The 24804-nt window shown below is 38.1% G+C and overlaps 1 protein-coding gene across 1 annotated transcript in view; it reads left to right on the top strand.

The window, feature by feature from the left end:
- The window catches only part of mylk (myosin light chain kinase), a 263208-nt gene that overhangs the window by 64668 nt on the left and 173736 nt on the right, over positions 1-24804 (top strand). The window contains exon 2 of the mRNA XM_008109540.3: positions 4429-4598. Within this exon, the coding sequence (XP_008107747.1) occupies positions 4437-4598 (162 nt within the window). The 5' untranslated portion in view covers positions 4429-4436. The remainder of the gene's footprint in view (positions 1-4428; positions 4599-24804) is intronic.

The following is a 24804-nucleotide window of genomic DNA, read 5'->3' as shown; positions in this document are numbered from 1 at the left end:
CAGGATTAAACAGAATTATCTGTCTCCTATAAAATAAAATCTATTGGCAATAAAATAAGGATGAGCAGATGTAATCTAGGAGCCTGGATGTATGGCAGTTTGAGGACAGAGAATTTGAGTGTTAGCTACTTTATCAGCTTAACCTGGAATAAGCCTCATTGGAGAAGCAGTTCTTTGAGGTTAAAGAGACATAAAGTGATGGTTTGGTAATCCTCTTCACATTGTTCCAGAGGAATGCTATCATGAGGTGAATGCTCTGCATATTTTGGGACTGCTAAATGTTGGAAGAGGCTTGCCAAGCAATTTTTCAGCTTCCTTGAGGGTATCTGGCATAACTTAAATGTAGAGATGCGTATAGGCAGTGTTTCTCCTGAAATAGATCCTCCCCTACCTTAGAAGTATGAATACTGGAATGTCTAAGAAAAGAATCACAAACATCCAGCATTTTTAAAGCCATGTGTTATCATGGAATCTGGGATGTTTTATCCATCAAGGGCCCTGTGGCACTTGGTCTCGTATCTGTCCATTTAGGCTCATAGACGAAGCATGTTACAGCTGATGGGGTTGAAGGTAGAAGATATTTGCTTTGAAAGAGGACCTGTCATGAAGAACCTGAAATGAAATCCAGGTGCTTCTCTGCATTCCTGTTGATAAACCAGACTGGATACAGTCTGGCATTCCAGCCATAGGCAAGCTTGTCCTCATCTTACTGTCGCCTTTGTAATAATTTAGCGTTAACAACTTGTGGCTGCAAAACCCTGCAGCTCTTTATGGTGAGGCATGCAGTAACACAGAAGAAAGCCTTCAGGTCAGGGGACAGGTGGGGTCTTTTGTCTGTCTGTCTTTATACATTTAAAAAGATGGAGAGAGATGTTGATGGGAAATTGGCAGCATTTGTAACTGGGCAGGCCACAAAAGGGCTAGGCAGGGGTTTCCTACTTTTGGAAAGAAAAAAGTATGCTTGAAAAGTCAAGTGGATTGTCTGCTTTCCTGCAAACAGTCCTATGAACTGGATCCAACAGTGATCTCAGACGTATTTTACTGGAGAAACAAGAAAGGAAATTAATTTTTTGAATGAAGGTACATACCACTCCACCCTCATTAACCAGTGTTTTGTTTCTTTTAACCGGTGCTTTAGTCCTTTCCTAGTAAGTTGATATTGGCCTAGAATTGCTTGCTATGAACTGCCTCATGACCCCGAGTTAATTATTCACTTTGTGTATTGATTTGTCATATAGCTTGTTCAGTGACAGTAACATTTCTGTTAATGAGTAGATACCTATGCCTCATCAAAAGTTCTTTGCTTGTCTGTTCTTGAATTCTTCCTTTGCTTTATGAAGCATTTTCTTGACATTGTTATAGGCAATTTTTCCTGGTAGATATTAGGTTATGAATGGCCATATGGATATTTATCACATTAAAACAGACATTAACACTGACCAAGTTTTTACTATAGTTATTAATCAACACTATAAAAATAACAGGAGGATTTTGTGATCCCTTACCTTTGTTAGCCTTAATTGTTCAGCACATTGATATAGCATTTAACAGTTAATAGAGATTATGGTTGACTTGAAAACCTTCTTTAGTTTGAACTTGACTTATAAATCAAAAGCTGAATAGTGGTTGGGAGAATTGAAAAAAGGGGAAGTAAAGAAATGTATGGCCCCAGGCCTGATATTCTAGCTGAAGCTAATGTTAATATTAATAAGCTTGTAGATGTTAGGTCCTTTTTGGGCTACAATGCCCACAACCCCCTGGCCAGCAGGAAAGAAGAACATGTCCCAAACCTTGGTGGTAGCACTGCATATAATTTGGTGTAACAGCTATCCTTTGTGCTTTATTTAATTATTAAAGAGTTTGTATCCCATTCTGTATCAGATGATGTCAAGGCAGAAATATAGAAGCTGTTTTTAAACAATTCAAAGAATACCATGGCAAACTATCCACAAGTAGTACTGGTGGTATTTTCTATGCACTGTGCAAAACCATATGTACTCACTTGGGCATTTTATCTTTTTGTTATTTTCTGTACCGTATTACTGTTTGTTCTTGGATCCTTTGGTATATCATATAATATTATGTTCTGCAATTTGATTTTATATTATTTAACAGAAAAATTAAGAAATGTGTTTATAATTTTAAATAAAACTACACAATCCTGCCGTATGGATTTTGCCTCTGATTTCCTAAGCCTTTTAGTATGCAACTAGCAGGAGATTAACACAGCTGCTGGCCTATTTGTTGCATGAATGTTCAGTGTATACATTGACATCTCAGGGAAGTAACCTTTCTCCTTGCATAGTGACAAGATGCAAAAAGTAATTAAAATGGGGCAGTGTCCCATTATATGCCTCAACTTGAAAGAAAATTTTTCTGTTATTGATTTGTAAGGACACCTTCTATTGCCAAAAGCTTTGTTTCCGTGAGACTGCTTGACTTAATTATTGCTAATTTATCCTCTCTCTCTCTCTCTCTCTCTCTCTCTCTCTCTCTCTCTCTCTCTCTTTTTTTCTTTCTCTCTTTGTCTGTCTGTCTGTTAAGGTTCTTTAGTTCCCTATTATTGTGGATGAAATCCTCCTAGAATCCTATGGCTATATGATTGAGGAAGATTGTAGCTAGAGGAAGACCCTCAAATGCAGGGTCTATCCCAAATAGCCAATTAAAGACAGAGCGTCTTGAACCTTTTCTAGTGCTAGTGCCTCACCACACTACAGCTCTCAGGATTACATAGTGTTGACCCATGAGAGTGAAAGTGGTGTCTAACTGCAGTCATTCTACAACGTAGACCAGGCATGAGCAAACTTCAGCCCTCCAGGAGTTTTGGACTCCAACTCCCACAATTCCTAACAGCCTACCGGCTGTTAGAAATTCTGGAAGTTGCAGTCCAAAACACTTGGAAGGGCGAAGTTTGCCCATGACTGATGTAGATGGATCCAGAGAAAGGGACCTGTGAACTTCCAGACACTGTTGAATCATCAACTTTCCATCTGCCGTAATTGCTATAAAAAATTTACGATTGAAGATACAGTCTGAGAACATCTGGAGGCCCAAATGTTTCCTATCTCTGATTTAAGGATAATAATAATAATAATAATAATAATAATAATAATAATAATAATAATAATGCACTTCATATATATTTTGCTTTATCTCACTTGGAGTGGATTACAGTACACATATAAGGCAAACATTCAGTGTCTTTTTGTACAGTGAACAACGACATACAGTAGACCTACAATGATGGATTGTGGCATTCAAATGAAGGCATAGTCTCCAGAATTGGAGTAGGATTGAGTAGCATACAGCAAGGTAAACTATCTATCTACATAAGGAGAGAAGATAAGACAGAACATTTATAGTGGCACTGAATGATATGTATAGGAACACTGGGCTACTGGTAATTCAGATTACTAATTCTAGTTCTACAAATGTTTCCTGATAAATGAATACTTAATGTAAATCAATTTGGCTCAGTGGGTCTACTTTATTTGAGACTAATAGTTGGATTCAGCTCTATCATTCTTACTTAGAACATATTAATAAGCAGTTGATGGTGAACTTGCATTTTTTAAAAATAAATTCATTTATACCTGTCCAAAAATAGTTGCATATATGTTTCTAAAAATCTTTTTGTGAATACTGCTTTCACATTTTCTGAAGCAATTGCATACAAGAAGAATAAAAGAATAATGACTCATAACTCCAGATTTTGGTTCTTTTCCCTTCCTTTTTGCAAGGCTTGGAGTTGCAATTTTTTTAGTATACACTTTATATTTGTCTGCACTGTTCAAGAAAACAATATAAATGGAGACAGTCCACTTTTTCAAAATACACACATTTTTTCTAGACCAGGAGGTCTAGACTTTCCAAATGTAGACCTAATGGTGATTGGTATGTCTTTCTAGGTCAGTGGTTCTCAACCTGTGGGTCCCCAGATGTTTTGGCCTTCAACTCCCAGAAATCCTAACAGCTGGTAAACTGGCTGGAATTTCAAGGAGTTCTAGGTCAAAACACCTGGGGACCCACAGATTGAGAACACTGTTCTAGATGTTGTTATGCATCTCTCAGCATCCCAGCACTATTACTTGCGCTGACTGGACAAAGCAGATGAGAATCAAAAAACATGTCTGGTGATCAGCCTGATCTGTAGGAGGGCTGCTAATGTGGAAATAATGTTACCTTTTTGAGAAATAGTTATTTATCTTCAGCTTTGATCAGGTTAATATTTCCCAATGAAACATATTGGAACCTAAAGAAAAAATCCCTGGAAAACTGAGTAAGATTTACAGTCAGATGCGTGCCCAGTGTTGCAGTGGTATGGTTTTAGCTGAACAGTTGAAATTTTGTTTGCAGTTCTGAAAAATTTTTACACAGACAAACTGACTAAAATTTGTACTTCTTGTTTTTTGCACTTACTTTTCAAAGCTCTTAAAATGGCGGATGTGAAACTGGTGCCAACGAGAATCTCCAAAGCCTCTTTGACTCTGGAACACTCTTCCCTAAGACCTCCTGCTCCAACAGAACCACCTGCATTCCCTTTACCACCAAGAAGTATTCGGGTGCCACTTGGAGGAATAGCCGAATTTTTAGGAAAGGTAAGCAGAGCCTAGTGCCTAGAGCAGGGGTCCTCAAACTTTTTAAGTGGAGGGCCGATTCATGGTCCCTCAGATGGTTGAGGGGCCAAATTATCATTTGGAAAAAAAATTCCTATGCACATGTCTTATTTGTAGTGCAAAAAAACCCCCAACAACAATCACTTATTTATTTATTTACTACATTTATACCCCACCCGCTCTCACCCCGAAGGGGACTCAGAGCGGCTTACAAGTTGTATGTACATACAATATATTATATTATTAGCATAGCACAATATTAGCATTATACATTACTATATTGTACTATACCATTATGCCGTAATATTATTAGTAATATTACATTTAATATATAATATATAATAAATATTATTATATTCTACAATATTATTGTATTATTATTATTATTATTATTATTATTATTATTATTAGCCACCCTGAGTCCCCTATTGGGTGAGAAGGGCGGGGGTAGAAATACTGTAATAAATAAATAAATAAATATTATATTGTACTACATAATAATATTTATTATCAATATTATATGCATACACAATATATTATTACCATATCATTCATTTACAATATTTCATTTACAATATTGGTAAATGAAAAAGCAATACAATATTTAAAAATAATTTTAACCAACATACTGTAAACTTATCAGGATTTCAGTGGGAAGTGTGGGCCTGCTTCTGGCCAATGAGATCATCAAGTAGGATTGTTGTTGTTGTGCCTTCAAGTCATTTTAGACTTTGGGCGAGCCTAAGTCTAAAACTGAGGGCGGGGGCCAGGTAAATGGCCTTGGAGGGCCGCATCCGGCCCCCGGGCCTTAGTTTGGGGACCCCTGGCCTAGAGGTCTGATGTTAGGGACAGTGGTAGAGGCAGGGAGGTATTGATCAAAAAGCTAATTTACGTTAACCTGTCCTCTCTTGAGTAACTGAAAACACAGTATTTCCAATTCAATGTAGATCTATTGATCTACAACTACATATTCAATTCCTAAATAAAGAGGAATATATTGTCTAACAGTCACAGAACTTGTCCGATGTTGATTCCATCCAAGTATCAAGCAAGATTAAGTATACAGAAATGTTTGGCCATACTTTGAACTCTTCATAGAAGAGTAGGGTATGTCAGTGTACAGAATCAAACCAGTACACGATCATCATTACAATGTCTTTCGTATGCCTTTTGAGCACAGAATGTTGAATATTTTTTCTTTCTTAAACCCTTTGGAATTAATGTGTTGAGAGCTACAAGATGGCAGAGCATGAGATAAAAGCCCAAAGGGAGTTGTCTCATCCTATTTTCCCATCCCCCATTGCAATCCATGTTTTGAGTTTAAGAATGAAGAAAAGAGCTAAATGAATTTTTGACAATCAAATTCTCAGCAACCTACCAAGATAAAATCTGTAATCTCACTGATTCAGCCCTCCCCTCTATATGTTTATGCTTGTAGAGCCATACAGATATAGAAGTTATCTGCAAAAAATTGTACTATGATAGAGTGGGCAAACAAAAAAGTACTTTAGTAATCTGAACAAAGTAAAGTACGAAAAGTAGGAAAAAAGAAACAGTGGTTTGACTCAGAATAGAAATACTACTTTTAAAATGTATGAAAAATGGAATGAAACATCAAACCTTGATAAAGAGACGGATGGATTAGAAAGAACCTCTGCAATTCAGGATTTATTCAGCACAAAAATTGTACAACAGCATTTTTCTGTGCAAAAAAACTATTTTTGTTCAAAATAAGTGTCCAAGGATGGGTAGCATTTTCTGCACAGAAAACTGTTTCTGCAGATAACTTTCTGTGCCAAAGATACTGTTTCCTCTTCAAATGTTGGGATTTTCATTGCAAAAATACTCTGCAAAACTTGCTCAAGAGTAAATCCCAAGCTTAATAATCTTTGAAAACTACATTGTTTTCAAAAAATATTCTTGCAACGGGAAGAAAATGTCTAAAATTACCCTTTGTTTCAGAGACTATTGCATCTGTTTTTTTGGGCAAAACTGCCAAATTGCAGAAGGCTTTCAAAATTAAGTTGTGAACCAACTGTTTTAGATCCCTATCTTTTATAGCTTTAGCATTGAACTTCTCTAAAGTAACAGTGATATTAACATCCCACTGTTTTTAACAGATAAAATATTTCTTCTTATATTAGAAACAGATTCCAGCAGAAAACCAGGAAGCATAGCAAGAGAAACATTGAAAAATGTGGCAATTATGAATTTTAAATTAAAATTGATTGTTTTTAATATACATTGGTTTTATACATCCGTTTAATTGGTATGGGTCTACTTTATTGCTGTTCCCTGCCTCAGTCTTTAGGGAGAGGTGGTAAGAAATAAATTACAGCAACAACAATAATGATGGAATAGTTTTTAAAGGTATTCACTTGGGCCGGTGAACTGCGATATTTCTTAAACAGTATTTTTGCATTGATGTAAGTCTTTGTGAAGTTACTTAACATGCTTTTGATGTGGGTGATGTGGAATTCTTTTCTTTTGCCTTGGGGTTCTTGTTTCAGTAGCTCTGTGGTTTCGACTTTCTTACCTAAAATTGACCAGGACTTTACATTCAACATAACTACCAACAGCAGTTATCTTAATGTGTAAAAATGAGAGAAAGAGCTGGCTGTCGACCATATAGAGTATATTTGTCATATTGAAACATCAGCTTGGAGGTGTTTGATTGATCATGGTTGTAATTTGGCTGGTTCTCCTTTTAATAAATATGACCTGTTTTTAGTTTGCTACAGATGTTTCTACTCTGGTGGCTTAGGGAGAAATGTAAGAATGCTATTTCTGGTTTAGAAAATTACATTTCATAAGATTTTGTATTTAGCCTGATTGGTATTTGGGATGGGATCGAATAGGATCCTGCCATTGACTGAAGAGACCTGAAAGCAGATCTTGAAGGAGTTGATCTATTCTCTCCCAACCAGTCTGTGGGCACCATATGTTGCTCTCCTTCTCTTCTTACATACTCCCCAAAGCTCTGTTGACTGAGTTGTTGTCAAGGGTAGATCTTGAGGATGTCTAGAAGTTGTGTGGAAAGACTTCTGTTAGTTGAATAGTCCCGTTGTGTGTTGGTCATTGTGATTAATTTTAGTGACATTGATGGAACTTCACTTCACATGTGTACTTAAGTTCCTGGTGTAAGTTTTCTTTGAAGTAGAAAAGTCCTAGTATGCTTACCCCATTATATTTGATCCTACTTTATGTGGAATGGAAGACTGAGTTTTATTTTATTGCTCTTTATTTAATTAATTCCTATACTGCCCCTCCAACAGAACTCCTCAGAGTAGCAAACACAACCAAAATTAAACTGTTACAATGGATTCATAAACAGTAAAGTGTATCCACTGGGATTTGGTTCCAGACCCCTCCACATTTACTTCAATGAGTAACAAAATGATGTCCCTTATATAAAATAGCAAAATATGGGTTTGTTTTTTGGACTTTCTTTTACATATTTTCAAGCTGTGGATGTCGACTGCATAAAATTATTTTAAAATGAGGGAAAATATTAACGTTTTCAACTTGAAATCAAAAGACATTCGAACAAATGCAAATATGGCCTCCCAGAGGAAAACATATCAGAACAAGGGCATTTGGTTGCTTTATCCTAGAGCAGGGGTCCTCAAACTTTTTAAGCAGGGGGCCGGTCTACAATCCTTCAGATTGTTGAGGGGCCGAATTATCATTTGAAAAAGAAATACGAACAAATCCCTATGCACACTGCACATGTCTTATTTGTTGTGCAAAATAACAACAACAATGAAAGAACAATACAATATTTAAAAATGAAAACAATTTTAACCAACATAAACCTATCAGGATTTCAATAGGAAGTGTGGGCCTGCTTCTGGCCAATGAGATAGTCAAGTTAATCAGGATTGTTGTTGTTGTTGTTGTTGTTGTTGTTGTTGTTGTTGTGTGTCTTCAAGTCATTTCAGACTTCGGGCAAGCCTAAGTCTAAAATGATTTATTTATTCATTTACTACATTTATTTACTACGTTTATATTCTGCCCTTCTCACCCCGAAGGGGACTCAGAGCAACTGTATGTACATACAATATATTATATTATTAGCATAGCACAATATTAACTTATATAAAATATTATATTATAAATGAGGGCGGGGGCCAGGTAAATGACCTTGGAGGGCCGCATCCGGCCCCCGGGCCTTAGTTTGGGGACCCCTGTCCTAGAGCATATAATGTTAGGCTTGAAAAAGAATTTGGTTGTGCTAAATTAGTTTGGTAGTGCTAAGTGTGTATTTTGCTCAATTAATACATTTAGTTCTGAGTATATTTTTTAAAAAAGAGAAATATGTACGCAGGGATGAGATGTGAATATATCCATTTCCAACTGTACCTAACTCCTCAAGGTGTGTGATCCCCTGAAAAACAGGATTAGCAGAGAGAGAGAGAGAGAGAGAGAGAGAGAGAGAGAGAGAGAGAGAGATAAGGAAGTGAGGATGGAGAAGCAAAATTTCCCACTTAATTATTGAAGGGTCTAGCACAGTGTCAGCAATAAGAAATATGTTTATATAAGAATTATATAAGGGTTCATTGCTGTTCATCAAAAGATGTTGTAGATTGTGCAGTGGAGCCCCCAGTGGCTCAGTGGGTTAAACCGCAGTGAGTCAAGCTATGCCAGCTTGAAGACTGAACAAACAAATCACTTCCCCAGTCCATTTACTACCATACCACAACACCTTCTTTTCTTGTTTAGTTATCTCCTATATCAGCTCTCCAGTTGTTCCTCAGCTATTCATCTGGTGGGTTCTGCTGATAAGCAGCAGATGCAATGTTTCTTCTTGGACTTTCTGTTTCATTATATGAAATGGCTTCTGTGAGAGAAAGAAACCACTAAGGAATTCTCTCTCAGATTAATTTTTACTTTATAAAAATAATTTAAAGCATGGGATTAATTCTAGGACTAGTCAGGAAGCCAAACCAAGTAGAAAAATAAAATGGGTTAGGCCATTCCTGAGCTCTGCTTCATCCCATCATGAGTCATCACTCGCCTTGCTTTCTGTAGGTGGGTGGAAAGTAACTTGGGGTGGATCTACACTGACCTACTATACTTACTTACTTACTTAGGCGATCTCTCGTAGCTCAAGGATGATAGTCCTCCAAGTGTAGTGTCTTGGTGGTGGATGCGTAGGTGGCAGTGGAGACCTATTCTTGACCCGCATGTTCTTCCACAGTGAAGACATCAGTTTCCAGATGGAAGGTGGTCCCGGACAGGGTTGGCTTGATGTGCCTTTCCCTTTAGCACATTTCCCCCTTAAGCCCTCCACTCATGCCTCTTCGAATTCTGCAGCACTTTTCGTAACAGCTGACCTCCAATTAGAGCATTCAAGGGCCAGGGCTCCCCAGTTCTCTGTGTGTATGCCACAGTTTTTAAAGTTGGCTTTGAGCCTCTTTTCCTGTCCACCAACATTACGTTTTTCGTTCTTGAGTTGGGAGTATGGTAACTGCTTTCGAAGATGGTGATCAGGCATTCAGACAATGTGGCCAGTCTAGCAGAATAGATGGCGTAGCACCATCCCTTAAGTGCTGGTGGTCTTTGCTTCTTCCAGCACGCTGACATTTGTTTGCCTGTCTTCCCAAGAGATTTGCAGGATTTTTCAGAGGCAGCGCTGATGGAATCGTTCTAGGAGTTGAGTGTGACTATACTGTTGTGGCTCTGGTGTGGCATATGCTAAATCAGCCCTGGGATGGGCCAGAGAGGTACTCTCCTAGCTTCTGCAGAGATGGGAAATAGTCCTGACTATTCAGCAGTTTGGTGTGGCTGAATGGTCACCCTGACATGGCAATCTCCACCTGTGTCATGGGTCCTCCCTATCTGCCACCACTTGCAGTGGTGTTGGATGGGGAAATGAGGGAGGGAGAGGGGGAAAGGAAGAATCACCCTCCTCCGTCCACCCCCTTCCCTGAAAGAATGAGGTGGCAGAAAGGCCTGGACTAGTTCACAGTACAGGTAGAAGAAACCACATCAAAATTCTTTGGGCAGATGGGTAGTATTTGGAGGAAATAAAGCCAAACATCTGTAGAAAATCAAAATTAGCACATCAGTTAAAAAGTCATATCTTTTACTTCCTGTATTTTATTTATGTTTGCATAAAGATTTTAATATAATAGCAAAATTACAAACATGACCTCCTGCATACATGTTCTTACAAAATAAACAGTACACTCTACTTCCTCAGTATGTAACTTCATTCTTCTACTATATGTAAAGATTATACCTGAGGTGAAATTTTGACCCAGGACCACACTTGGCCATACTTTTATTGTCATCTGGCAGATGACATTTACTTCAGTACAGCTTTTCTGTTATCTCTTAAGCTTTGCTTGAGGTTTTTCATCATAGATTAAATGTGCTGCAGATGTTCTGATGGGTTGTTACTGATACTTGAACTTAATCACACAGTATAAATATTGAACCATGTTTGGGTTAAAACATTTTTTAAAATGACTAGACAGGAGATTTTCTTCAAAGAACTTTTCCAGGCTGGAATTTATCTTATCAGAAAGAACAAACACTTTGAGATTCCAAGGCAGGATATAAGACTGATATTATGAAGATCTTATATTCTCATTTTAAAAAGAACCTGGTTAAAATCCCACAGAGTCATCAGGTCTATATTATTCTCTTACACACACACACACACACACACTTACTTTCATATAAGAATAATATAGACTGTGTAAAATAATTCACATAAAAGGAGAACATGAAAGAGAAGAAAAATGCAGAAGGTAAAGAAACTGACCTCATGAATCCAAATAAAAAGAAGCAGAGATGAAGCTTTTTGAAAGTATGGGACAGTTTTTTCTGAATAACTCTCTCTGTTTGTGTATTTTTTTAAAAATACCCTTAGTATTACCAAAATCCACAGTAAGCATTTTAAGGTTCTGTATCATAGGAAATTACAGTGAAAGCCTTCACACATTAAATGGAACATTTTCTTAATGAAACAAAATGTTATGAATCAACAAAAAGAAACAGGGTTATTTTTGCACAGCAAGGGTGGACAACTATTTGGAAGCAGGGGTTAATTCCTCTCCAGTGCTCTTTGTGGCTGCACCTCCCCAAACACATAACGAAGTCCACTGTGATGAGTCATGGGCCATGTAGTCCCGTTCATGGCACTGTAGTCCCAGATGAAGAGGAGAACTTGGGTTTTTCACCGTCTCAGTCAGAATTGGAACCTTCCCAGCCAGATTTGGGAACCTTGCACCTGCAAGAGATTTGTCTTCCAGAAATCTGTCAAACAAGCCCTGAGTCTAAATCTCCTGTGTTTTCTCGCCACGAGTTTTGTAAACAACAGAGAGGAGTTCAAGCGGCCTCTCGTAGGAGTGCTAGGATAGCTGCTAAGAATTCAGCTGATTAAGCCTGCTTTCCATGGGAAACCTTAAGGAGTCATGCATCTGGACTCAGAGATTAGCTTTCGTTTCTGGTTCCCCAGAGAACTGCTCTTTGGTGGGAAAACTAGACCCTATTTAGGTGTTTTACCCACAAAGGGATTTTGCGGAGTCAATTCGTCAGCTACTGGAGTAAGTTGTGTGTGGACAGCGCGCTCCGTTTCCAAGCCTCGTTCCTGTTCAAGCCTTGTTCCTGATTCCAAGCCTTCGCTCCGTTTCCAAGCCTTCGTTCCCGTTTCCAGCCTTGTTTACCTCCACGGACCTTGCCTTGTTTTCCGGATTTTGCCAAGTAATTCCACGGATCTTGTTCTCGCTCCTCGTTCCTTGTTGCCTTGTATTAAGCCTTGTTTCAAGTTATTTCCTAGCCTTGCTCAAGTTCATGGACTAAAGGACCTTGTCATCTCCCCTCACTTTGCCTGGCAAAGTGAGTGTTTCGGTTATTGGATTACAACTTTGGACCTTAATATTTTATATTGGACATTGTTTCTTTGGACTAATTTTGACCTTTCCTGAAAGGTCTACTTCTGAACTATTTCATACACTTGCTTTTATTAACTTTATATATTTCCTTAATAAAGATATTAGATAGATTCTGGCCTCTGTGTATGGTTATTGGTGCTCTGCAGCCTGGGTCGTGACATCCACCTATCTTCAATTTTCTCTACAGCTGTTGAAAATTACAACCTTCTTCAAGTCTTCTCTAGTAATTTGTCTAACTCTGTTGTTTTCTTATTATATGTACTTTCTGGTATGCAGCTTTCTTTCCTTGCTCTATGATTTCATGACAAGTTGTGGGATGGGCTGCAGACCACATGATCCTCTCTGAGACGAGCACAGGGCACAGACTTCTTTAGACTTTGGGACTGTTCATATTGCAGACTTGCAAACACTTGCCTACTGTTGATTATAAAAGAGATGTTCTGACCTGATGGCACAGAAACTATCTCAGACATATCTGTAACTGACTGATAAGTTGTGTACCTGTGTATGCTGAAGACATGAAGGTTTTGAGTAAACCAAATAGGTTATTTTTACCAAAGTCTATTTTGTCTCTTGAATGCATGATATAAAACAAGTTGTTTTGTAGTAGATATGGAAAGTAGATATGTTTTTGGGCACTGAAAAACACTTCTGAAGAACTGCTATTTTTATTTTTATCATGTCAGAAGCAACTTGAGAACATACTGCAAGTCACTTCTGGTGTGAGAGAATTAACTGTCTACAGAAACATTGCTTAGGGAATGCCCGAATGTGTTAGCTGGGAGGCTTCTCTTATGTCCCCACAAGCTAGAGCTTACAGGTGGGAGCTCACCCTGTCTCGCAGATTTGAACTGGCAACCTACAGGTCAGCAACCCAACCTTCAGGTCAGCAGTTCAGCCGACACACCGCGGCTCCTGGCATATTCTCTGTTTCCTAACAGATCAAAGACGACAAATTATTCACTCTTAACAATTGAAGCCTATTGCTTTGCATAATTACATTTGGTTTTATACCACTTGAGAAGATTCTACTCATATGGGTTTTGGCTCTTCTCTAAAAGATTATGAATACAATTTTCCAAAAGGTTATGATCTCTAAAAAGTCATCTATATATATAAAAGAGTGATGGCATCACGGCAATTCACAAAACAACAAAAGTACAGGCCCCCCAACCTCAAAATTTGACAACACAACCCATCATCCACGCCTCAAGGTTGATACAACAAAAAGAAAAGAAAAATAAAGTCCTAATTAGAGGGAGAGCAATAATTTTTTTTATCCAATTGCTGCCAGTTTAGAGGGCTAATCTCTGCCCACTTGGTTGCCTAGCAACCAAGGGACAGCCAGGTTTCAGTTAGGGGACAGGCAGATTTAGGCCTCACTTAGACTTCTTCCACAGATTATCTAATTTGCACTGGATTATATGGCAGTGTAGACTCAAGGCCCTTCCACACAGCTATATAACCCATTTATAATCTTATATTATCTGCTTTGCACTGGATTATCTTGACTCCACACTGCCATATAATCCACTTCAGTGTGCATTTTATACAGCTGTGAAGAAGGAGCCTCATATAATCCAGTTCTGAGCAGATAATATAAGATTAGAAATATACAGTAGAGTCTCACTTATCCAACGTAAACAGGCCGGCAGGATAAGTGAATATGTTGGATAATAAGAAGGGATTCAGGAAAAGCCAATTAAACATCAAATTAGGTAATCATTATACAAATTAAGCACCAAAACATCATATTATACAACAAATTTGACAGAAAAAGTAGTTCCATGCGCAGTAATGCTATGTAGTATTTACAGTAGAGTCTCATCCAACACTCGCTTATCCAACGTTCTGGATTATCCAACGCATTTTTGTAGTCAATGCTTTCAATACATCGTGATATTTTGGTGCTAAATTCATAAATACAGTAATTACTACATAGCATTACTGTGTACTGAACTACTTTTTCTGACAAATTTGTTGTCTAACATGATGTTTTGGTGCTTAATTTGTAAAATCATAACTTAATTTGATGTTTAATAGGGTTATCCTTAATTCCTCATTATCCAACATATTCGCTTATCCAACGTTCTGCCGGCCCGTTTATGTTGGATAAGTGAGACTCTACTGTACTGTATTTACAAATTTACCACTAAAATATCACAATTAATTTAAAACACTGACTACAAAAACATTGATTATGAAAAGGTAGACTGCGTTGGATAATCCAGAACATTGTATAAGCGAATGTTGGATAAGTGAGATTCTTCTTTAATATGAAATAATTACTGGGATAGAATAATGCAGAACAATATAATCTCTAAAACCAGGACAGTAAATAAACAGGGGAATTCCACACAGGAAACAATCAGGGCCAGCACTAACACCTCCCAACAAAGTATTCCCATCATCAAAGTCTGGCAAATCCTCTGTTTTCTCAGGGCCACAGACAGTAGACGCACATAAAATATTGCAAACAACACCACTCTGAAAACAAGGGAATTCCAGACAGGAAACAATCAGGGCCAGCTAACACCTCCCAACAAAAAAAATCACTCAGGGAGGAAACAGCCATGCTGTAAAGCTGCAAGGCCATTACATCCTAATCATTTTTCCTAATTGCAGCATTCATACTTGCCTCCAACAAACAAACAAAAAACCAATCAGAAATATTGTATATTCACAACCTTTAGGAAATAATATCCCTTGATGGCGCAGCGTGTTAAAGCACTGAGCTGCTGAACTTCTGGACCGAAAGGCCACAGGTTTGAATTGGGGGAGCGGAGAGAGCCCCCACTGTTAGCCCCAGCTTCTGCCAACCCAGAAGTTCGAAAACATGCAAATGTGAGTGCATCAATAGGTATTGCTCCGGCGGGAAGGTAACGCCGCTCCATGTAGTCATCCCACATGACCTTGGAGGAGTCTACGGACAACGCCGGCTCTTCGGCTTAGAAATGGAGATGGGCACCAACCCCCAGAGTCAGACATGACTGGACTTAATGTCTGGGGAAAACGTTTACCCTTGACCTTAACTACCACCAGTTCCTCAATACTTTATTTCCCATACCACCATACTTCGCCACAGCAACGCGTGGCCGGGCACAGCTAGTGCTTTTATAAAATAGTCCCTCTCAAAAAGGCCACAGGGAGTGACATCACATCACTGGACAGCAGAGGAAATCTTTTGGAGTAGTACAGGTTTTTTTATGTCCTTGTAGGGGATGGATATATTTTTGTGTGATGTCAAGTATTAGGGCTGCGGGGTGGGTTGTTCTGCTAGTTTGGGGGACAATTCAAAAACCTTAGGGAGTTGGAGATTTTGGGGGAGGTACAAGGCTTGTAATTCTATTGAAAAGTGTCATATTCTGAAAAGTGCTGAACAAATGTCTCCTATTATGGTTCTAATCGTATTCTCATCACAATATAGCCAAACTGGGCTTCCTGTGGTTTTTGAGGAGCAGGCAGCCCACTTTTGCTATAAAATATCTCAAGACTGTTTATTGGTTTTTTCCCCCCTGCAATCCATTAACATGGCTGTTGGAAAAATTAATTTGGCAGTGTGAATTTTATTGCAAGAAGAGATGGATATGAGCCTGACATTTTAAAGGGAAGTATTGAAAGTCTGGACAATTGTTCCAGTCATGTCCAAAAGCAAGGAAAAAGATTGAATTGTGTCTCTATTCCACACAGAAAATTTTGTGAAATCTTTAGATTACCAGAAAAAGATTAATGAACTAACTTTATCAAGTCAGGTTTTTTTTAAATCATCATAGAAAGGAAATATAAAGAGGCACCATTCTTAGCAGGGTGATTCTGTGTTTAGACTTGATCCACTTTAATAATTTAATAATGTGTATGATCATTTATGATAGCCTTGACTCTCTATAAATCAGTGTGCTGTTGAGAACCTAATGCTAGTTAGAACAAAGCCATCCTTATACAAAGGCATTCTTTTGATGTCTACCAGGAAATGGAAAACTGCAACCTCCTCTGAACTCAGCCTAATATTATAGGCTCATGTTGTCTCTTTTTTAAAGAGACGCTGACAATGGCCTGTCTATACAAGGTAGGATGGTAATGAATACAGGGTTGCTTCCTCCCCCTTCATTTGGGTACAACTGTATTTTCAAATTTGATTAGGTCAAAAATGTTCTGCTTATTTTTCCTTTAGGAAAGGATTACCACAAACCTAAAACTATGACAATTTTTCCTATTTAAGTACAGAATGGGATTATTAACCTGAGGAACTTCTTCAGGCCACATCTGCATTATAACTTCTAATAAATCCCCAGTCTCCCCCCCCCCCCCCCCGGGCAGACTGGTTGTAATCCCAAAAAGGATATTTCTCAAGCTTTTGTCCTTGTTGTGCATCAGTAGCTCTAGAGTCCTGATTTAGGGAGGTGATATAAGTAGGTCAGTGAAAGCCAAGATGAAATGAAAAACTTTTAAAAACAGTTCGCTATTGTTTCACCAACTCTCATAACCAATGGCTTTTTAAAATGTATGAGACACAGCATTTTGGACTTAGCTAGGTGTTGTCCATATTTATACTATTTTTTTGGAATTTGCATCAGAGGCATTATGATTAAAGTAGCTATTCCAAAACGGGGCCGATATCCACTGAATAGTGCAGAATTCAAAGACCTGTGGAATATCAATAGGCAAAATGATCTTGCAGCACCTTTGAGACTAACTGAAAAAGAAGCTGTAGTGTAAGCTTTCATAGACTGAATCTACTTCCAGGATTCTCTATAGATACACCTCAAAAGGTGCCATGAGCTCCCTCCTGGGCACACAGAAGGCTGGACGATTTGGAAGGTGCTGAACAGATTGCGCTCTGGGACCACAAGTTGCAGAGCTAACCTTAAGAAATGGGGCTTCAAAATGAAATCCATGACATGCAAGTATGTAGAAGAGCAAACCACAGACCACCTATTTCAATGCAGTCTGAGTCCTGTCACATGCATAATAGAGGACCTTACAGCAACACCAGAGGCACTCAAAGTGGACAGCTTCCGGTCAAAGGAAATTTAGAATAATGCCAGGTTTTAAGCTTTGTTTGTGGTTTTTCTTTACATTATATCTGTATTCTCAATTTGCTTCTGACACGATAAATAAATAAGTAGCTTCCATTCATTCTTTTCTTGTTTATTGCCACAGGCGAGCTTTTGCATATCATCCACTGAGTACATTTTTCTACAAATTAATCTGTGTAGATAGAGGTCTGCTTGTATTACAAGTTATATTAATATATGAAATAAACAAAAACCAGATAATGTTGAAACTATTGGAGTTCTTTTTCTCCCTCATTATCTCTTAGCCTGTAGGTGAAGGTTTTAGAGACCGAAATGAGTTTAATCAGGCTTTTTGCAATATTTTTGCCAACTGGAAACAGACCTCCCCCATGACACAATTTACGTCCTGGTGATGTTTGGGGGAGGATGGACCATGGATGATGGGATTTGCATTACCTTCACCCAAATCCAGATGGTACTACTAAACCCATCAGCCATGGGTATGGACCAAACTTGGGAAACAATCCCCCCATGACTCAATTTACGTCTTGGTGAGGTTTGAGAGAGAATAGATCATGGATGATGGGATATTCAGTACCTTGATCCATATTCAGAGACTGCTGCAAACCCTATCAGCCATGGATATGGACCAAACTTGGCATACAGACTCACCATGGTCAAGTTTAGCTCCTGATGAGTTTTGGGGGAGGATGGATCATAGACGATGGGATTTGCAGTACCTTCATCAATGTCTAGAGACTGCTGTTAATCCCATCAGCCATGGATATGGACCAAACTTGGGAAACAAACCCCCATGACGCAGTTTACATCCTGATGAGATTTGGGAGAGGATGGACTACGGATAATGGGATTTACAGTACCTTTACCCATGTCCAGAGACTACTGCTAACCACATCAGCCATGGATATGCAGCAATTTCAAATGGGTCCATTCATAACATCCAAAAACAAACAATGCCTTTTAAAAATAACCCGGGCATTGCAGGGTACCCAAGCCAGTTAATAATAAATATCATAATCCATCATTGAGGGGGAGATAAGCAATGGCTATATACCTTAATTTTATGAAAAGCAGCAGTGGCAGTCCAGTAAATCACTCCTTTGGGTGTGAAAACAAGTAAGCTGCTATTTGTTGTGTTTTTCCCTTGGGTGGGTTTCTGAACACAATGAAAGGCAGCCCTTGTTTTTCAAGAATCTGACTTCCTTTGACAAAGGCCGTTCCTGAAGTGAATACTTGAATATATCATGCTTCCTCTGGAATGTTCCTGTACTGTTTGATAAGTACTCAGAGGAGCTACTGTGCTATTAATGCTTGAAAATACCTTGTATTGAAAGAACTTCTTTCAAGCATTGCTTGACACAAATTGCATAATACTTAAGCATGAAAAATAACAGGTTATCTGTAGGCTTTTTCACAACTCCTCAATTTTACATTAAACATTGCAAGAAGTACCCAGATAGCAGGGCTTCTTCTGCATCTGTTTTTTTTTTCTCAGATACATCTGAAAGGAAAAAGAGGTTATCTTAAATGTGGATGTGTTTTCTACATACTTGATGGATTCCCTGGATATGAGGAAATACATAAAAGCGTGTATATTTTGTAATTTATCTAAAGATTTTGTAAGTACAGTATGCTGATGAAGTTGAGAGAAAGAGTGTAGAGAGGGAATGGGATGAAACAGGGAGGAGAGATCTAAATAAGAAAGCAGTTGGAGACTTCAGCTTTTCTTAGTGTATTCAATAAAGGGCTGAAGATGCATTGGTCCTATCCTTTACATTATATTCACATAGATTGTGGCTTTCTGTATGAAGAACTATCATAGGTTGAGAATGTTATCATCCTCAGAATAAAATGAAGGAAAAATCTAGTGGCATCTTTTAAAACTAATTTATTTCCATGGAAGCTTTTATGGACTCCACTCCATGTCTGAAATGAACCCAAAGAAGTGTCTACAAAAGCTTAGGATGAAAAGACTTCTTCCTTCCTTTTAAGAATGACATCTACTATGGTCAGAAGGTGACAGAAACATTGCAAGGAAAGGTGGTGCCCCTTCTCTCCTTGTGTGTTTACTAAGCTTAATTTGTATAGGTCTGTAGAAAATTTATGTGAGTTTATCCATAAGGATTGTAGCTGAGATTAGTTGGTACACAAAATACTAGGATGCCAGTTTGACCTCCTGCCAGAGGTAACTGTTAATTGGGGAGGGGGGCAGTCATAGTCAAATTGATATTGCAAGGAGGGCGGAGGGAGAGAAGAGAGGTGAAGATTATGTACAGCAAATGTGTAGGATACTGTTATAGGTGACTGGTTTGGGTTCCAGAACTCTTCGTATCTCTGTTTTCCAGCGGACTCTCATCTCTATTACTATATTGCAATAATATGCTGAGCTTTGCAACTGTCAGCCATCTAGACTCAGTAAAAGAAGTCCATGGATATGTAAAAGGAAAAAAATGCATTTGTTCCTTCTTTGAAACCCACTCTTGTTCCAGATTACCTAAGACCCGGAGTAGCCCCAGTCCTCTTAAGTACAGAAATAAATAGCAACTTTGCAAGTTGCCATTTACTCCAGCATTAAATTGTGGGTCCCTGTTTGTTTTCCTTTGATATTGATGTACTACATTTATTGCACCATATGTATTGCTACATTACGAGTGCTTGTAACCCGCCCCGAGTCGCTTTTGGGAGATGGTGACAGGGTAGAAATAAAGGTATTATTATTATATTTCTTATTATTAAGAAATATCTTCATCTTGGCTCTAGTGAGTTATTGGTCTAAATGGGATTTGTATTAGGGTATGTATTCTCGCCTACAATTGGCACACACAAGTAAATGTAAATTACTGCAGTGCACACCAGTTTACATAACTGCATTTCTGTAGAGGAAAGAAGGAAGCTTTTTCAGAAGTCATTGGGGTTTTTTGTTTTTGTCTTAGAAAATGAACTTTCCATGAATATCTAAAGTGGAGTAGAAAACTTAAGTAAAAATATAAACTCACTTCTCTTTTTTATAGCCAACCTGGCTGAAGTAGTGAATATGGGAGAAAAAGTTCACCTGCTCTTAGCATTTCATAAATAAATGACAAATTTGAGAGCTGTTTAAACAAGGAAATAAAATATTTTTAAAATCCACATAAAGTCATTGCACTGCCTACATAAATCACCCATTATATATTTTGATATATGTGCCAACTTGTTTTCATTAGCCAGGAAAACAACAAGGCTTGCAGTAGAATGATTTATCATGACTGACTGTCAAAAACTAATATCTTACCATTATTCAGTCTGGGACAAAGATTTTATCCCTACTAGTAAAAAGATGCTGAACGAAAAAGCATTACAGTATTTAGATGCCTTGAATCAATATGACCATTATAAAATAAGGGCTTTCCTCAATATTTTTCTTGCAGTATGGCTGTAAAAAATCTGATATTTTGGTACTACAGAATTCTGAGATAAGAACTGAACAAATTCCATTGTTTTGAAACAACTGAAGTTATGCTATTTTTCTGGCAACTGGCAGGAAAAGTAATTGAACAAATGTATTGCAACAGAGGGGAGACCCTTTTTGCCCCTTCCATAAAATTGGACAGTGCAGCATAAGTTGAAAATTGGACCACTTCCAAAGGAAAGTAAATGTTTTAGAACTGGTAATCCATTGTTACATGGCCAATGTTTTTAAAGAGTTGTGTAATTGCTATTCAATAATCAATACTAAAACTCACAACTTTCTGAATGAGTGCCTTTCATCACTATGTTATTTAACTTCAGTGTGGCTGCTTTATCATTCTTTTACTCTCTCTCTCTGTTCTCTCCTTATATCATCTGCTTCCCAAATCTTTGAAGTATTCACCATCCAGTGAGAGTTTATGGTTAAGAAGGGCCTCATTCCCAAAATTTCTTAGTCTACAACTCTGGTTACTGTGTCACATTGGTTTATTCTCTCACTACAGTATTAGCTATACAGGGTGAATAACCGTGCCCCCCCCCCCCAATATGTTTTTGGACTGCAGTTTGTCAATATTCCCTAAACTGGTTGGGACTAATTGGAGATGTAGCCCAAAGGAATCTGGAAACCTGAACTATAAGGAGAATATTAGTTTCCCAGTAGCTAAAGGTGAAGCACCTCTGTGTGTATGGTCCCAGCCTGTATTGATTAAAATATGTATTTTAGAAATGTGTTCCAGTAGAATTTGTTGAAAAATTGTCAGTACAAAATTTTAGATATTTTTATTGATTATAACCCATACAACTGCATATTGGCATGGACAACTCTGGTAATATGCTTGTAGAGAGAAAACCTGTACTAATGTCAATCATTTTCTGAAGTGATAGAGCCCATTGTATACCACGGATGTTCCATTAGCTCAACCTAAACATTTTAGTAAAATGAAAATCTCATTTAAAAAAAATATAGTATGCAGGATCACATTTGGTCATATTGGTGTGTTCTTTGCAGTTGACTTTTGATACCAAAACCACTGGATACATTTTCACTTGAGATAAGAACCTTGATGGGCATCCTAGTCAATGCTTTTATCACGCTTGAGTGCCTCTAGTGATGATCTTCCATGGTTGTGAAGACAAAGTTAAAATTGCCAGGGCAAGAGGGAAAAGATGGAATCAGCATGCTGCCTAGAATACAGTATGAAAGAAGGAACAGCTAAAGGAAGGAATTGGATGGCAAGTTCAGCTGATGATCTTGCCATCAAATGGAAGGAAAACCTGGGGAAGGTATCAGATGAACCAAGAGTCCTTATAGCTTTAAGTATTGTGAGGTTAGCTTGGCCTAAATCAAATTATGAGCCCCAGATAGAATAAACCCATTGAATCACTGTTGAAAGGCAAGCGAAGACTTATGTAAATCTCATTGTTTCAATTTATCTCCTCTAGCTAGGACTAGAAATTGGATTTGGGCCCCAGAGAGCTGTTGGTAGCTACTTCCTCAAATGGATCTTCTTGCATCTGAGGAAGCAGACTTAGTCTTTGAAAGGCATATTCTACTAACCTCATTCTCTCATTTAGTCTGTAATATGTTACAAGATCCCTTTGCATATTGTAATGAGTAATGGGAACATCAACTTTGGTGCAGGAACTCAACTAGTTTCCATGTAGGAAAGCTTGCAGAACAGTAAGATTAATTGTCAGCAATATGCTCCACAGCTGCTGTCTGCTAATAGACTACTGTATGTCTTTTTTAGAAAGGTCATAAATAGTTCTCTCTTGGAAATTCCATAAAAGTTGGATTACTTGGAGCTTCTCCACTCATCCTTGTAGCAATTTTGCTATTTATTGGAAAAGCCACAGCTTCCACAGTGGTAGTTGATAGCTTTGACTCCACGGTCTTTTTAATTCTGCTGGGTTTTTTTTTTTACTGTTACTCCATGTAAGGGGACTATGAACATCTAAGGCTCCTTCAGGCAGGGGGGAATCTTTTTTATCCCACCGCTGCCATCAATTTGTAACGTGGCAACCACCAATTGGCAAGGAGGTGCCTCCTATTTCAGCAATGCGCGACCACCAAAGACTCAGGGAAGAGACCTTTTACTTTTTTCCCTTCTTATTCACTTTAGATGGTAGCGTAACTTAGTTTAGAATATATGCGACAGAGGCTTGGATGTTGAAAGAACAATAACAAGTTTATTCAGGCACAGAGCTTAGTGGTTTCAATGTAGTTTCTCACTTAGAGTTACACTTTCTTCAACAGTTACAATAATAACATATGATAGATTCCCTCTCAAACTCAGATTTGAACCTCCCTGTGATTCCCCCGACCACAGACTGAGATTTGAACTTCCCTGGTTTCCCTAAACCTGGAACCAGTCTATTCCCTGTGACTCTTAGATCACAGACTGAGATTTGAACTTCCCTGGTACTAACCACCTCAGAACCAGTCTTTCCCTGTGATTCCTCCGATCGCAGACTGAACTCTTTTTTAAAAACATTCCCTCCTTTTTCATCCAGCTAGCTCCGCCCCTTTCTTGCTAGCTTCGAAATAGTTACATTTCTACAGAAGCATCTACGTTTCTATGGCAACCTACCTCAGAATGCTGAGGTGGCTACCATCCCCCACGCACCGATAACTCTAATACTTACCCTTTTAAAACATATACACACAATTAAACATAACATCTGTAAACCAAAATTCATACTTCATTACACTCCATACCCAGATAAAATTGAAGAAATGAGAACAAATAATTTAGGCTGAAGAGTAACATGGCTTTAGTTATCAAATGATTTAATTTAATTCCACATACTGGGCATATTCCACTCTCTGATGTTGTGGGAGGAGGAAACATTAGTGACAGCAGAATTTTTCTGGGAACCAGATTGCCTTTAAGCATTCTTCAGCACCATTACGTTTTGATATAATACTATAAATCAAGTAATTACCTACCTGGCCTTGACATTGCTATTAAATACTGTTTTAGATTACTGTACCCTCTCCACTAAATGTTTTCATTTTCCTCCTATCCACATACTATAAAGGTAAATTAAAAGTTACAACAGAAAAAAATTACATTACGCTCTTCTGTTTTTTGTTATGATACTGTTCTGTGTTCATTACTGAACAAATGCATTACCAAGTGAATAGTTCCTTTAGTTACTTTCAAGCTGTGCTCAAAACAGTGTGTTTCAGAAGATTCATTATAGCTACTGCTGTTACAAACACCTCTCTTCCCATAAATCAGTGTGGTCAAACCTGCAGGCCATGGGCTGCTTGTGGCCCACCAATTAATTTTTGTTGCCCTTCTTACTGGAAAAATATTTTAATGTAACATTTGGAAAAAAATCATTTTATTGCTTTAAGTTTTTAAGAAACGTTTTCTTTCTGGAATGTCTCTGGCCCTCACATTCCTATACTAAAGTTTGATTGGCCCACAGGTAACTAAAGGTTAGACCACACTGCCTTAAATAATGCTCTTTATGCAAATCTCATGTGCTTGCTTGTAAGTCAATGCTTTGTGTGGGCATTTGAGAGAGGCCATAATTATACCCCTAATGTCACATGGTAGGATTTCAGACGGTTGCTTTTTTTAAGGGTCCCAGCTTTATGGCAGCTTTATGTCCATCTACAGTTTAAGGAAGCTTTATGGCCATCTAGAGTTTACATGACATTAGGGCTTTTGTATACAATCACATGTCCTACATGCGAACTGGAAAACATCTATATAACTTCATAATGGCATACTCCCAATGTGAAAACTTATTCAAACTATCCCATTGGTGGAAGTCCCAAAGCAGTGA

The sequence above is a fragment of the Anolis carolinensis genome, chromosome 1 (genome assembly GCF_035594765.1).
Source record: "Anolis carolinensis isolate JA03-04 chromosome 1, rAnoCar3.1.pri, whole genome shotgun sequence".
In the NCBI taxonomy this organism is placed as follows: domain Eukaryota; kingdom Metazoa; phylum Chordata; class Lepidosauria; order Squamata; family Dactyloidae; genus Anolis; species Anolis carolinensis.
This window is presented reverse-complemented; position numbering and strand designations above follow the sequence as displayed.